Source organism: Tupaia chinensis, unplaced genomic scaffold, assembly GCF_000334495.1.
Source record: "Tupaia chinensis unplaced genomic scaffold, TupChi_1.0 Scaffold000014_1, whole genome shotgun sequence".
Taxonomy (NCBI): Eukaryota; Metazoa; Chordata; class Mammalia; order Scandentia; family Tupaiidae; genus Tupaia; species Tupaia belangeri.
The window spans coordinates 2,424,698-2,439,685 of record NW_006159444.1 but is presented as its reverse complement, the minus strand read 5'-3'; the positions used below and the strand labels follow the sequence as shown (position 1 = coordinate 2,439,685).

Sequence of the window (14,988 nt, the reverse complement as noted above, 5' to 3'; positions counted from 1 at the left end):
GAGTCAGTACTTGTGATAATAAGAACATACAGACACTCCATGGCAGAAGGGGGTGAGGAGTCTGGGGAACCAAGACCGGTACCTCGTAAGGAGATCCCATAAGCCAGGAAATGAACTTGTTCTTTATCCCAAGGGCAAGAGAAAATACGAACGTGGACTTTAAACCCAGGGTTTTAAACAGCCTGAATTTTTACGGCTGTTAAACGTACATATGGTTTTGTAAGACTTGACATGCAATCTTAGGTGCTGTCACATTCTAAGCACACTGAATGTGGTGTGAAAAATGGCGGGTGAGTCTCTGGCCTTGACCTTTCTCAAGGAAGTCTGGTTAGTACAGTACAAAGTGCAGAGTGTGATGAGTGAAGAATGTAAGCCTTTATCAGCTCTGGATGACAACACAACAGTAAGATCTGGAGGAAGGGGAGGATGGTGTGGGCTCTTCAGCCAGTGTCAGGGACAGAGAGACAAGCAACTAGATCCAATGCAATCACTTAGAATTCCCCAGAAGAATTGTTCTAGATTTCATGTCTAGAGCTGTTCTCTCAAAACTCTTGTTAAAGGCAGAAAACAAGGTACTCTCACTCAAGTCATTTACCCTAGTCCCCAGATGGAGTCAGCATGGCATGTTGCCACTCCTAATGCTGGACTCAGGAGCCAAAGGGGCCTTAGTATGAATCTATTTATTTTCACTTGCTGTGTTTGTGATTTAGGGTAATTTACATGATCTCTCTAATCCTCAGTCTCCCCTGCTTTCAGTACATGGTAACAATTGCTACATCTAAGGGTGTTCTGAGGAATAAATAAAAGCATCTAATAATAGTACCTAGATAATTTGTCTCTTGGCACATAGCAGACACTCAGTAAGAGATGGCTTTTAGTAATTATTCAACTTGTTTGAATCTGAATTTTTTACGTGCAGAAAGTAAATGTTCTTATCTTGAAGGTATTTCCTTAGTTAATATTCATTCAAATAACAGAAATAGATCTGCTAATTAAACTTTAGTTGAGTACTCCACAACAAGCATAATTTAAATGTTGGCATATGCATCCACGTGCACGTGTGTATGTATGCATGTGTGCAAGCATGTATGTGCAAGAGAATTCCAACAGAGAAAGAGACTTCCTCTATGGAAGAGTCCTTCCATAATATACCACTATTTTAATTTAGTAGTTCCCTGGTAAGATACCAGCAAGCTTATTCTCCATTCACTATTGATAATACTTCTGTAATCAAGTACATAATGTGCAACCTGAACACTGCCTTCTGTGTCTGCTTTTATGAACAGTACCTAGGCTCTGTCCCTTGGCATATAATAGACACATAGTAATAGGTGGCTCTTACTAAGATGCCCTTGGCTCCATTTCCTTCCAGTACAAGGATATGAAAGAAAATGTAAATGGTAGGACTTATCCTCCAGCAAGAGTAAGGAATATGGAAGACCAAATAAGAATTCTGCTCCTTAGGTTCAGAACAGGAGGTTCACACAGGCTTTCAGGACAGAAATGCTGGAGTGTGTCTGTAGCTCTGTCGTTTTTCTCTTTCTGGTCTTATTTCAATCGATACTACTTCTCCCTATGAAAGCATGAGTCTCCTAATACCTAAAGGTTAACTCATTGCTCCTCTAAGAGATACAAAAGCCGAATGAACTGATGGAGCCCAGTGAGCCAAATCCGTAACCATGTGTGATTCAGAAGGACTTCCTTTGAACTCAGTGAAGACAGGGATGGCACCCAGAGAGTATCTGTGAATGACCTGATTGACCAAGATGATGAACGCCCCACTTGTATCTGAGCTGCACCACTACCCGTGGGTGAGCCATGATCCTTCAGCACCAGTCTTTCCAATGAGTTCTGGAAATTCCCTGAGGACTATTGAAAGATAAGTCAGTGTGTCCTCCCATTTTATCGATTATATCGATGACTACCACTTGCCACAACTACCAAAAAGAAAGAGCCCAAACCAATATAAAAAATCTCCCATACAGTAGAAGGTGAGACTGCAGCCACAGCTTGCCTTAATTTGGGTAAAATGAGTCCAGGGTTGTAACCAGGAAAGGAGAAGAAGAGAGAAAAAGAAGTCAATGGGAGACGCCACAGTCTAGAAGGTGATTTTTTTCTTGTGAGTCACCTCGGTCATTGATGAAGTCGTTTTAAACACACCCAGTTCTCAAATAAATTTTTACAGAACTCGATGAGGTTCTTTGTACCACATTTTACACTAGGTGAAACAGGCAATAAGCTTGGGAAGAGGGGAGCAGAGTGAAGCACAGGGCAGAGTGCTAATCCAGGACAGTGGAGCTGGATTTCAGTCCAATATGATCAAACCTATAAAGGGCAGGCACCTAGGGGTATGTGAGTAACAGAAATGTGGCCAACGAATGTATATTTATCACCTTAAAATCTGGCCTCCAAACAATATGCAGTACTCATTTTATATCTACAAAGTGACATGTTGTTTGAGTGATGGGTGTGCATAAATCATTTTGAAAGAATGGTATCACACTGAAAAAAGAGGAAAAGAAAAATTCTGGTTTATGAGCAATTCCTAAGTACTTTCCCGTAATTGATTAAAGGAGGTCCAATTGCCAATATTAACTTTATCACTAAGAGATTCAAGCTCTCTCGTGAGCAGCAATTGGCACCACTGGAGTTAGGAGAAAGTTCCTGGTTGAAAAAGTCTCTACCCACTCAATAGTCAATAACATCATCATTTTTAATGAAATATCAGCACACCCTCTAACCATAACTATTTCAGCTCTTTTCCATGGAAAACTAGCCTGTGAAGCAGACCACAATGGTGTGCTGCCTATCAAAGAATAAGTTAGGCAACTATCTTATCAAGTGTCATCCAAGCATCAGTTAATGTCATTGCTTAACATGCCAAGGAACAAGAAACAGAAGTCACCAGTACAATGTTGGCACACAGGTTAGCGATCCCAAACCAACCCACCTAATATAAAGGTCAGAGGAAAACAGGGGACTTACAGGAAATGAGGGAGAAATGGAAATAGCCTCTCTAAACCAAGTTACTTATACCCTTAATAGATGATAAAGCTGAGTTCCCTTTTCAGTAGAGATCTTAACAAGCTACATTTCCCATATTAAGTGATGCACACAAATCCTAAAACTATTAATGTTAGAGTCGCTCATGGAACGGTATCATGAATAGGGTCTGAAAGCCCCCTTTAACAAGGACATAAATTTGGACATCCCCTTCTTCCCCAACGAAAGAATTGTCAAGCGTTTGGTTGATTCTGTAAAATACAATAGAATAACCTACATATTAATGCATCAGAGAGTTTCTATAACTTATTTATTTGTTCTGTTTTAAGACCCAGAAATCAAAATTAACTTTCCTATAGGAATCACATGATTGGTGGTCTTTAATCCACCTTTGCTAAGGAGGCTGGGAGCAGGAGGGAGAGAGTAAACTCACCATTTGATTGCTATACCAGTACAGCGACGACCCCTTCAGCACCACCCAGAACTTTTTCCATTTGTTGCTTAGGAAAGTTCCCTTTTCCTTTTTCTTATACAGCCACCCTTGGCAGTCCGCATGTCCCAGATCTTTACAAGATATCCTCCTCCGACTCATTGTGAAAAAACCTGCAACAATTACATGAAATGGTAGGTAAAGTATTACCCTAATTCACGTGCAGAGTGAAAGGCAATTTTTAATTGTTTAGCTCCCGAGAGTTAGATTTTTCACCAAGATTTATGCAAAGTAAATGCAAAAAAAAAAAAGCCTGTCTCTGTTTTATTTTTAAACATTCATTTCATGCTTAGAAGGTATCAAATGTGGCCAAAGGAACAGCAAGACTAATCTGCAGGTATTAGTCTAAGAATATTATTTGCCAAGAATAAGTTGAAAAAATTAAAATCATGAGGCTGGCAGGCACATCGCTGACCCTAATTCACGTGCAGAGTGAAAGGCAATTTTTAATTGTTTAGCTCCCGAGAGTTAGATTTTTCACCAAGATTTATGCAAAGTAAATGCAAAAAAAAAAAAAGCCTGTCTCTGTTTTATTTTTAAACATTCATTTCATGCTTAGAAGGTATCAAATGTGGCCAAAGGAACAGCAAGACTAATCTGCAGGTATTAGTCTAAGAATATTATTTGCCAAGAATAAGTTGAAAAAATTAAAATCATGAGGCTGGCAGGCACATCGCTGCAGTAGCCTAGCTCTTTGGAACAATAATAGCACTCGTTATGCAATAGACGTTGAAGGGTTAATGCCCACCTAAAAAACGCAGCTACTTCCCGACTCAGTGCCAGTTTTTCTAAGCTCTATTGACATACCACGAGCGATTAATCCAAATGAACAGCATGCCGTCATTTCGTAAAATCAATCAAAAATAACCAAAAATTAATCTGCCATCCACCTCCTAATATTAACATTAAGACAGACAAAAATCTGATCCCAAAGAAGGAAGGCATCCAGGAGAAAACCCACACTCACACTGAAAGGGGATGAAGAAACAAAAGAGATCTAATTACCTTGAGTTTTCTTCCTCGGCTTCTGACGCAAGGGAACCTGCTGAAAATGCAGGAAGGAAAGAAAAGAGGAAATTTCTGATTGTGTTGTAACATTTGTAAAGAGAGAAGGAGGGAGGAGGTGGCAGTGTTTATGAGCAGGATGGGATCTAAAAAAAACTCTCCAAGCAGAGCTAAAGGGGAGCTACTAGCTGAGGCACAAAATGTGCTAATTAGAATCAATATACATTGAGCTGAACCTGAAAAAAAACATGAGCATTTATCACCAATGTTTCCTGTTTCCACCCACAAGTCGGTCTCTCACTACTACTTTACGTATGCTAGAACTGTGCTCACTAAAGTTTTCAAAAATCATAAAATATTTTCCCTTGTATGTTTTCGTGAGAGAAGGAAAATATGTTCTTCTTTCCATTTTGAAGTAACAGCAATTATTTTTAAAACCTGAATATAATTATTACAATCTCAAAATATCGCAGGTTCACTTGGGATGTTAAGCCCACGGTTGTGCTACCACACCAGGTTACACCGAAACCACATGAATTAAATATCCCAGAAAAAAACAATCAACAACCTCTTTGAGTGAGATCTCAGCAACTATCAACCTTCCTTATCAGGAAATTCTTATTTACAGTCAAGTTTCAATTTTTTAGCCTAAGTGTCTCTGAATACTTCTTACACGTTTTATTGAGGATAAATTAATTACCAACCATTATTTTTATATTTGCCCTTTAAATATCAAATCAGGCATTATATACCTAAAATACAATATACACTTTTTTCACAATATTTTTTTTTCACAATACATTTTAAACAATCCATATCAAACCAGAATATCAGCAAAAATGGGGTACACAGAAAAACGCTTTCAAGTAGTTGTGTGTGTGTGTGTGTGTATTTAGAGAAAAAGAGAATTTTCGCTTAAAGTAGTTTCATTTTTTTTCTTTATAAAAGCTAAGCTGAATTTAGTCAGGTTTTATTTATTTATTTATTTTTAAGTGTACTTTTTTTTTACATTTTTTATTTCATTTTCTTTTATACATTCAATCACGTTATTTAGCTTACAAAATGAATATTTCAACAGGTGAACATTTCTCCCTAGTTCAGTTGATGAAACTACAAAATATCTTCAACAAATAATACCACTTTTCTTTGTCCCATTAATGATTTGCCTCCCTATTTTTCTTCTAAATGTCCTTCCTCAGACCCTCCTCTTTCACACACAATATATCTGGTATTTACATCTATATACTGTGTTTCTATGTTCTTTCGGTTTCAGTCATAGAGTGCGGACACTCGGTATATATTAAGTGGGGACATTTACTCAGGCTTTAAATGACTTAAGCTTTTATGTCAACAGGTAGAAGATTCAGGGGCGGGGCAATTATACAATTGAAAAGTAGTTCTAAAAGTTGGTGTATAATCCTATATGACATTTTGTAATGTTATTCTAAATATGCCTGGACTTTATTCTATCTAACTATTTATCCAGTAGTAATTATATATGGTTCTACTATATGTTTGAAGAGGGAAGCATATATGATAGAAATAAGAGAGGATTTTTAAACAGGAGGCCTGGATCGATTCGTGACTGTCATAATTAGCTGCCGAGGGAAAGGTCAGCTTCTAAACCTGCTAGTTCATTTATAGGATAAAGATATTTATAGTAATTACGATCCCACAGATCTCATACAGATTTGACAAGATTTATGAAATGCTTGTAAAACTGAACATTACCATGTATTATAATCATTGAGATACAAACAAATACTGCATATCTAAACATTTTAAAATATGTGTTAATTTTTGTAAGTATGTCTTACATTTTCTACAGCAATAACAATAAAGCTAAATTGTTTAAGTTATATTTCCTGGAGAATATATATGCTGGGAAATACTGCACTGACCTTTTAGTTTATAAATGTTAGAATAAAATTTTATTCTCAAAGACATTAATCATCCATACGAAAAAAAAAAAGAACTTAACAAAGGCAATATTTATAGACATGTCACGGTCATGGCATATTCCTAAAAATCTAGATATCTTATCATGGAAGAGACCTACTCTCAGCTTCACTTCACAGATCTCTTCCACACTCAGCTTCTCAGTCTAAAATTCCTTCCATTCCCTCAAATAGTTTCCTGGCATCTATTTTGATAAACCAGTTATCTGAAGTCAGCAAAACCCAATTAGTACCTATTGACGAAATATTTTTTCCAGAATTATTCGGGCAGCTAAAATTTGGCTGAGAGCCAAGACTAAGAGTAAATAAGAGAGTAAATGAATTTAGATGATGGATATGATTTGGGAAATCTAGGATCGAGGAGTCCCCAGGGAGCATTTAAGACAAAATCCCAATGAAATAGGGAGAAAAGGGAGTTGTTGATAGTCATTCCTAGAGTGCTGGGGCCCAGAAGAGTAAGTTGAAATTGCATTTGTTCAAATGAAAACAGGAGTTTTAAAAAGAATGAGCAGGAGGGAAGTCCCCAGAGAACAGCTAGCTGCAGGATCTGTGGACAGAGGCCGGAGGCAGGAGGCACAGTTCATTCTTCCCGTCTGCTTGGGTGCCAGGCACCTCTTCCCCTCAACTCATCCCTGGGAGCACCACCAACAAATGTCAGAGCTGCTTCCAGGGAAAACTGCAAATCACAGGGTAGGCTTTTGTCCAAGACGAGCCAGTAGGCTATGGTCAGTTTCTTGTACATTGGCTGACATAAGATGGAGATAGTCCAAAACAGGACAGTCCCTCAAATGCAATAAGTAGCAATCTCTTGAGAAAAAATAAAAAGACACCATTGGACCCTCTCTAAGAAGAGAGGGGATCTTGGTCATTGAGTTTATTCTGCCATGATAGTACTTCCACAGTGAATTATTCACTGTCAATCTCCCCCGAAACAACAGAAACAGACTGCATATTATAGAAATAGCCAATTATAGGGAGTTTTGGTTTCATTTGATTTACATTCATTTGAAACCTAAATTGGTTTATGAGAGAATGAAAACAATGTTTGAGAACTTCAGGGAAGTCTAAGATAACGTTCTACTTCTCACAACAGGAAGTGGAACCCGCGAACTAGTCAGTTTCAAAAAAGTTCTTGCATGTGGTTTTTTCACTAGGTGAGTTTTAAAAAAATGCAACCAGTTGGGCATTTTTTGAGATAGTTTTTCAATAGGGGAATTATAACTTGTTATCCTCACAAATATTCAAAGCCTAATACAATGTATTTTTATACGATTTTCTTTCAGTTTAAACACTGTAGGCAAAACCAAAGAATTCTAAACATTTGAATTAGCCCACATGGTTCTAAAATTAAGGAGAAATTTTCCTTTAGAAATACGTATTTCCTTTTTGTGGTAGAAATGTACTTTTACTTTTTAATTATGTAAAACTTCATTTAGTCACCAATCACTCAGAAACACATAGAAATACAGAAAGAAACTAGTACAATGTATATACAAAGGAACCTCATTTAATGTTGAATGATGGCACAAACATCCAGGCACAGGTAACTATTATATGGACTTCTAACCCATATAGTAGTTGTTAAATTTTGCAGGACCATTTGCCGCATGATATATTAAAATTCACAGTAGAATGGTTTGTTATTACATCAAACTTTGTAGTGGTCCTGGTTTTTAGGAAAAATTACATTATTATATGCTGATTTGTCTTGTTTACTGAACTCTGTGGTACATCTCCTCCCATCATTAGAAGTTCAAACTACCAATACTTTCACAACCAGGTCACACAAATCCTGAATATTTTAGAACCAAACCACTTCCATCACAACATTGTTAGAGCTGTTAGTGTAACCAGCTCCTTCATTTGCAAAAAGAACCTAATCTAGAACTTGGGCAGGAATTATTCCTCTATAAAAGACCCTACCCTCTTACGTTCAAGAAGGTAAATTTGAGGTTTGCTCTGCCTCCTTTCATACTAGTCATGCAGAAACCTTTTCTTTGCTTCAAGATCCATGTTGGAACCAGCAGTTAGTGTAATGGCTATGTCGCTGGACTCCCATGTAGTCGACCACGGTTCGCATCCCGGACCTGGTGACTTAAAACGCACACCAGGCACGTGTGCATGCGTGCCCAAGATCTCGAGAGGAGGACGGAGTAGAAGGGATTGTGGCATGGCCATCCCCCCTGGGGGGTGATTTCTCGCTTTCTGTCTCTCTGTCCGTCTGGCTAGTGCATGCGCCCTATAGCAAAAATCTAAAAAAAAAAAAAAAAAAGATCCATCCAATGTTGGTAATTTTGTCTTCTGGGTCTTTCATAATTTTAATATTATTGCAGGAGTTGTAAATTTTTTTAGTATTTCCGTTCTTTTATTTTCAACCTTTCTGTGCAGTCTGCTCATGGTGGTTTTTTTTATAAGAAGCATATAACTAGATTTAAGGTTTCTAAAACAGGGGCTAGCAGATGGCATAATAGCTACGTAGCTTGACTCCCACATAGTTAACAGTCCCAGACCTGGCAGCTTCAAATCCACACGGGGTTCATGTGCATGAGTGCCCAAAATCCCAAGAGGAAAATGGAGGAGAAGGCATTTGGAATGGCCATCGGCCCCTGGGGAGTGATTGCTTTCTTTTTCTCTCTGTCTCTGTAGAACGACATGCATCCTATTGCAAAAATCTCTCTCAAAAAATAAATAAACTTTCTAAAATATAACATTATCCATATCTTCTCCTAGGTGAAATTAATCTATATTTATCATATTTTTATATCATGTTTTCAGTTTACATTTGTTTTATTTACAGGTATACCTCATTTTACTAAACTTCACTTGGTTGCACTTTACAGAGATTGCATTTCTTACATAATGAAGATTTGTGACAACTATGCACCACGTAAGTCTATCAGTGCCATTTTTTCTTTTTCTTCTTTTTTAAATATTTATTTTGTACATTCAATCACTACATACCACTACATCTTGTAAAGTGAATTTATCCAACAGGAATACACTTCACACCAGTCCAGTTGAAGAAACCTTACATGTTATGATCAATAGATAATTATCCATTTCTGTGTCCCATATATTTCTTGCCTCTACTTCTCTCCTTGATTCCTTTCCTCTCACTCTTCCCCTTTTCCCACCCTCTACCCACTCTGTCCCCAGTATCTGTAACCATTTTCCATGCTTCTATATTGTCTAATTTTTCAGCTTCTGCTATAGAGTGTGGACAGTTGGTATACACTAAAGGGAGACATACAATGTCTCTCTTTTACAGCCTGGCTTGCTTCACTCAGCAGTAAATCTTCTATATTTGTCCACTTTCTATCAAATACCAGGATCTTGTTGGTTTTTATGACTAAGCAGTATTCCATAGAGTAAATGTGCCACACCTTCAATCCATTCATCTGTTCGTAGACATTTTGGTTGTTTCCATGTCTTAGCAATTGTGGAAATTGCCACAATAAACATAAATGTGCAAGCATTTTTCCAACTGAGCATTCTCCTGTCCTTTGGGTAGATACCAACAGTGGAATTGCAGGATCATATGGTAGTTCTATTTGTAGATCTTTGGAACTTCTATATTATTTTCCACAGTGAGTGGACTAATTTACGTTCACACCAACAGTGTAGGGGAGTTTCTTTTTTACCACAGCCTTGCCAGCACTTAGCATTTTTTTACTTCTTTAATCAGCCAATTCTGAGTGGGCTTAGGTGGTATCTCATTGTGGCTTTTATTTTCATCTCCTTTATGATGAGAGATGTTGAGCATTTCCTCATATGCTTTCTGGCTGTTCATATGTCTTCCTTAGCGAGTTGTTTTTTCAGCTCATTTTCCCATCTTTTAATTGTGTTGATCTTTTTATTGTCAGAGTAAGCTGCTTGAGGTGCCATTTTTCTTTTTTCTTTTTTTTTTTTTTTTGAGAGATTTTTGCTATAGGGCGCGTGCTCTCGCCAGACAGACAGAGAGAGACATAGAGACAGAAAGCGAGAAATCACCCCCCAAGGAGGATGGTCACACCACAATCCCTTCTCCTCCATTCTCCTCTCAGGATCTTGGGCATGCATGCACACATGCCGGGCGTGAGTTTTAAGCCACCGGGTCCAGGACGCGAACCGCGGTCGACTACGTGGGAGTCCAGCGACATAGACATTATGCTAACTGCTGGTTCCCAGGTGCCATCTTTCTAACAGCATATGCTTACTTCATCATTCTGAGTCAAATTTCAGTAACTCTTCAAATATTTCAAACACATTCATTAATATTCTGTCTGTTTAGTCATTTGTAATCGCTGATCTTTGATGCTACTATTGGATTTGTTTTGAGACACCATGAGCCATGCTCATATAAGACTATAAGCTTGGGACCAGTAGTTAGCATAATGGCTATGTCGCTGCACTCCCATGTAGTCAACCGCAGTTCGAGTCCCAGACCCGGTGGCTTAAACTCACGGCAGGAGGCTGTGTGTGTGCATGCCCAAGGTCCCGAGAGGAGAAAGGAGGAGAAGAGATTGCGGCATGGCCATCTCCCCTGGGAGAGTGATTTCTTGCTTTCTATATCTCTGTCTCTGTCTTTCTGGCCAGTGCATGCACCCTATAGCAAAAACCTCTCAAAAAAAAAAAAAAAAAAAAAGTCTACAAACTTAATTGATAAATCTGTGGGTTCTGGCTGCTCAATGAACCAGTCATGTCCCTAATGTCTCTCTTTATCCTTGGCCTCTCTACTTCCTGAGAAACAATGCTGAAGTTAGGCCACTTAATAAGCTTATCATGGCCTCTAACTTTTCAGTGAAAGAAAAAGTCACATATCTCAAATTCAATCAAAAACTCTCATTAAATAAAAAAAAATTAAACTTATAGGAAAGCATGTTGAAACATGACGTAGGCCAAAGACTGTGCCTTTTGTGCCAAATATTGGATCATCAGAAAAGTCATGACGTATTTTTCTATATTTTTCTATGCAAAAATGCAAAATGACTTTTCCTATGACCCAATAGTTAACCAAGCTGTAAAAACAAAGGTTCTTGAAGGTAATTAAAATTGCTGCTGCAGTGAACACATAAGTGAGAATACAGTGAAACAGCCTTATTGCCAATATGGAAAAAGTTTTAGTAGTCTGAATAGAAGCTCAAACCAGCTATAACATCCTCTTAAGCTAAAGCCTAAACCAGAGCAAGGCTCTAACACTCTTCAATTCTATGGAGGCTGAGAGCAATGAGGAAGGGTCAGAAGAAAAGTTTCATGCTAACAGAGGATGGTTCATGAGGTTTAAAGAAAGAAGTAATCTCCATAACATAAAAGTGCAAGGTGAAGAAAAGGTACTAATGTAGAAGCTCCTGAAAGCTAGCTAGAAGATTATTGATGAAGATGGTTACATATTCTTCATGAAGAAGATAGTAGATAAATCAGCCTTAAATTAGAACAAAACACTATCTATGACTTTCCCAGCTAGAGAAGTCAACACCTGGCTTCAAAGACTCAAAAGACAGACTGAGTCTCATGTTAGGAGCTAATACAGGTAATGACTTCAAGTTGAAGCTAGTGTATCTGTACCATTCCAAAACTCCTAGGACTCATAAGAATTGTGCAGCATTGAGCCAGCTGATGGCATGGTGGTTAAGGCAGACAGATCTCATATAGCCAATTTTGTAGATCAAGTCTTAGACCCAGTGACTTGAAAAATACACTAGGTGTGTGTGTGTGTGTGTGTGTGTGTGTGTGTGCGCGTGCGCACGTGTGAGTGTGTCTGTGTGTGTGCACAAAATACAGAAAGGAGAAATGGAGAAAGGATTCCACTACGACAATCCCCAGTTAGAGTATTTTTCTCTTTCATTCTTTCTGTCTTTCTCTACCTCTCTCCTCCATCAACCACATGCACCCTCTAGCAAATAAAAGAGAGAGAGAGACAGAATTATTCAACATCTACTTTTCCTATGCTCTAAACAAAGTATGGGTGGTACAACTGTTTATAGCATTGTTTACTGAATATTTTAAGTCCAATGTTGAGAACTATTGCTCAAAACAAAATATCTCTTTCAGAATATTTCTACCCACTGACAGTGTACCTGGTCATGCAAAAGCACTGATGGAGATGTACAGTGCCTGTTAACGCAGCATCCATTCTGCAACTCATAGATCAAGGAGTAATTTCTATGTTCAAGTCTTATTATTTAAGAAATATATTCTATAAGGTTATAGCTGCCTAGACTCCTTTGATAGATGTAGGCAAAGTAAATTGAAAACCTTCATCATCCTTGATTCCATTAAGAACATTTATGATTCATGGGAAGAGATCAAAATATCAACATTAATAGGGGTTTAGAAGAAGCTGATTTCAACCCTCAAGGATGACTCTCAAAGATTCTAGACTTCAGTAGAGGAAGCAACTACAGATGTGGTGGAAATAGCATGAGAGCTAGAATTAGAGGTGAATAATGAATATGTGACTGAAATGCTACAATTTCATGATAAAATTTGAATAGATGAGGATTTACTTGCTATGAATGAGCAAAGAAAGTTGTTTATTGAGATGGAATCTACCCCTGGTAAAAATGCTAGGACCATTATTGAACTGACAACAAAGGAAGTTTTACCACAATGAATCTAGTTCTGAACTTTTATTTATATTGCTCAATCCTCAGATTTTTAATTACATAAACTTAGTTGACAGGCCCAGCCACTGTGAGACAGTTGTATTGCAATGCTCTGCAATGCTAAAGTCATATAGCGTACCAGGCTTTGATTCTCAACTTGACTTGTACATGTCAAGTGCACATGCACACCCATGATCTGGGTAGCTTTGAGGGCCAGTTGGAGGATCACAGCATAATACCCTATTGATGATACTTGTTCTCTCTCACTCTTTCTAACTAGCATCATAGTGTGAACATAACTTTCATTGGGAAACCAAAAGCTGTGTAATTTGCTTTATGGGATATTCACTTTATTGCAGTGGTCTATAATTGAGCCAGCAATATGTCCAACATATGTCTGTTATGGTATTTTTCCATTTCCTCACTTTTCTTACTTATTATTTCTCGGTTGTACAAATTAGTAATCCTAAGTACTAAATCACAAGTATAACAACTAACACAACACATTTTAATTCCTTCTTGAATGCCTATTCTCTTGCAATTGCAGTAAAATTTTAATTTTTCCATCAAAAGAGTTTGCAACCCATCCATCCTAAGTTTATTATGATTAAATTATTAGTTGTTGATCATAAATGTAATGACATATCTTATCAATGTCTAACTTATCACTTATCTTCCCATTATTAGGCTCACTTTTCTATTTAGTATGATACGTCTTAATGAGGGCCTATAGGTTGTAAATTCTCTTAGTTTCTCTATATATTGTAATATCTTTATTTTGTCCTCAAAAATTTAATAGAGTTGAGGTGAGTATAAAATTATTTTCACCTGGAATTTGGAAGATTCTAATCATTGGTCTTCTAGCATCTATTGTATTGATGAGATTTCTGATCGCATCTGTCATTCATTATATGTGACATATCTTTTTACTCTTAAGAGTCTCATAATCCCTGATGGTCTTTAGTTTTACTACAATATATCTAGTTCTGAACTTATTCTTATTTAAATTGCTTGATCCTCAGAGTGAACTTTTGATTGGATAACTTTCATCTTTTTTTCAAGCATTGGAAAATTAAAAGGGAATTTTCAATAGTGCCTTTTCACCATTTTACTCATCTTCTTTCTGGACCACTATTAGAAATATATTAGAGATAACTGATTTCCATGTCTTAGTTATTTTTCTTAATTTGTAATCTCTTTAACTTTCTATGCTATTTGTGTCTTGTATAAATTATTCAAAACTTCTTCCAATTTACAACTAGTCTTTTTGTTTATGTGTCCAGTATTGAGTTTATGCTAAATACTGAATATCTATTTTAAGGAATATCTTTTCTTTTAAAATTTTCTATCAGGCATGTGCACTCACAGGAAACAGAGAGATAGAAAATAAGAAAGCATCCCCAGAGGGGATGATCATGCTGCAATCCCTTCTTCATTTTTCTCTTGGGATTTGGGGTATGCATACACATGTATACACACGTGTATAGTGCATTTTTCAAGCCTCTGCATCTGAGATTCAGTGTACCGTCAGATATGTGAGATATAGTGGCCTAAACTACCATACTACTTGGCTGGCCCATATATTTTATTTCCTGATAATTTTAAATTTTCTCAGAATTATTTATGCTTTTTAATGTATGCCATTATTTTCTTCAAAAATATTTTAAAACATTATTTGAACCTCATATTTAATTTTTGTCAGGATTATAAAATATTTGTTTTTAATTTTAAGTATCTATTTAATTTAAAATGAACTTATATCTTAATTTTTATTCTATATTTTATCTTTCTTAGCATTATCTTAATGTTAATGTTTTGAAATCTTCTTAGTCAATTTGGGCTGCTATAACAGAATCCTATAGACTAGGTGACTTAAACAACAAACATTTATTTTTCTCAGTTCTGGAGGCCTGGAAGTCCAAGATCAATACCCAGTGTCTGGTGAGAG

General features: G+C 37.1%; 1 protein-coding gene across 4 annotated transcripts in view; it reads right to left on the bottom strand.

The window, feature by feature from the left end:
- The window catches only part of IPCEF1 (interaction protein for cytohesin exchange factors 1), a 208,873-nt gene that overhangs the window by 85,955 nt on the left and 107,930 nt on the right, over positions 1 to 14,988 (bottom strand). For 2 of the 4 annotated variants that reach the window (XM_027769832.1, XM_027769834.1), the window contains exons 5-6: positions 4,499 to 4,538; positions 3,437 to 3,606 (exon numbers count right to left, since the gene is read on the bottom strand). The exons of 1 other annotated variant lie outside the window; for it this stretch is intronic. In XM_027769832.1, coding sequence (XP_027625633.1) covers positions 3,437 to 3,606; positions 4,499 to 4,538 — 210 coding nt within the window. The remainder of the gene's footprint in view (positions 1 to 3,436; positions 3,607 to 4,498; positions 4,539 to 14,988) is intronic. One more of the 4 variants, XM_006139988.3, reaches the window with a different exon arrangement.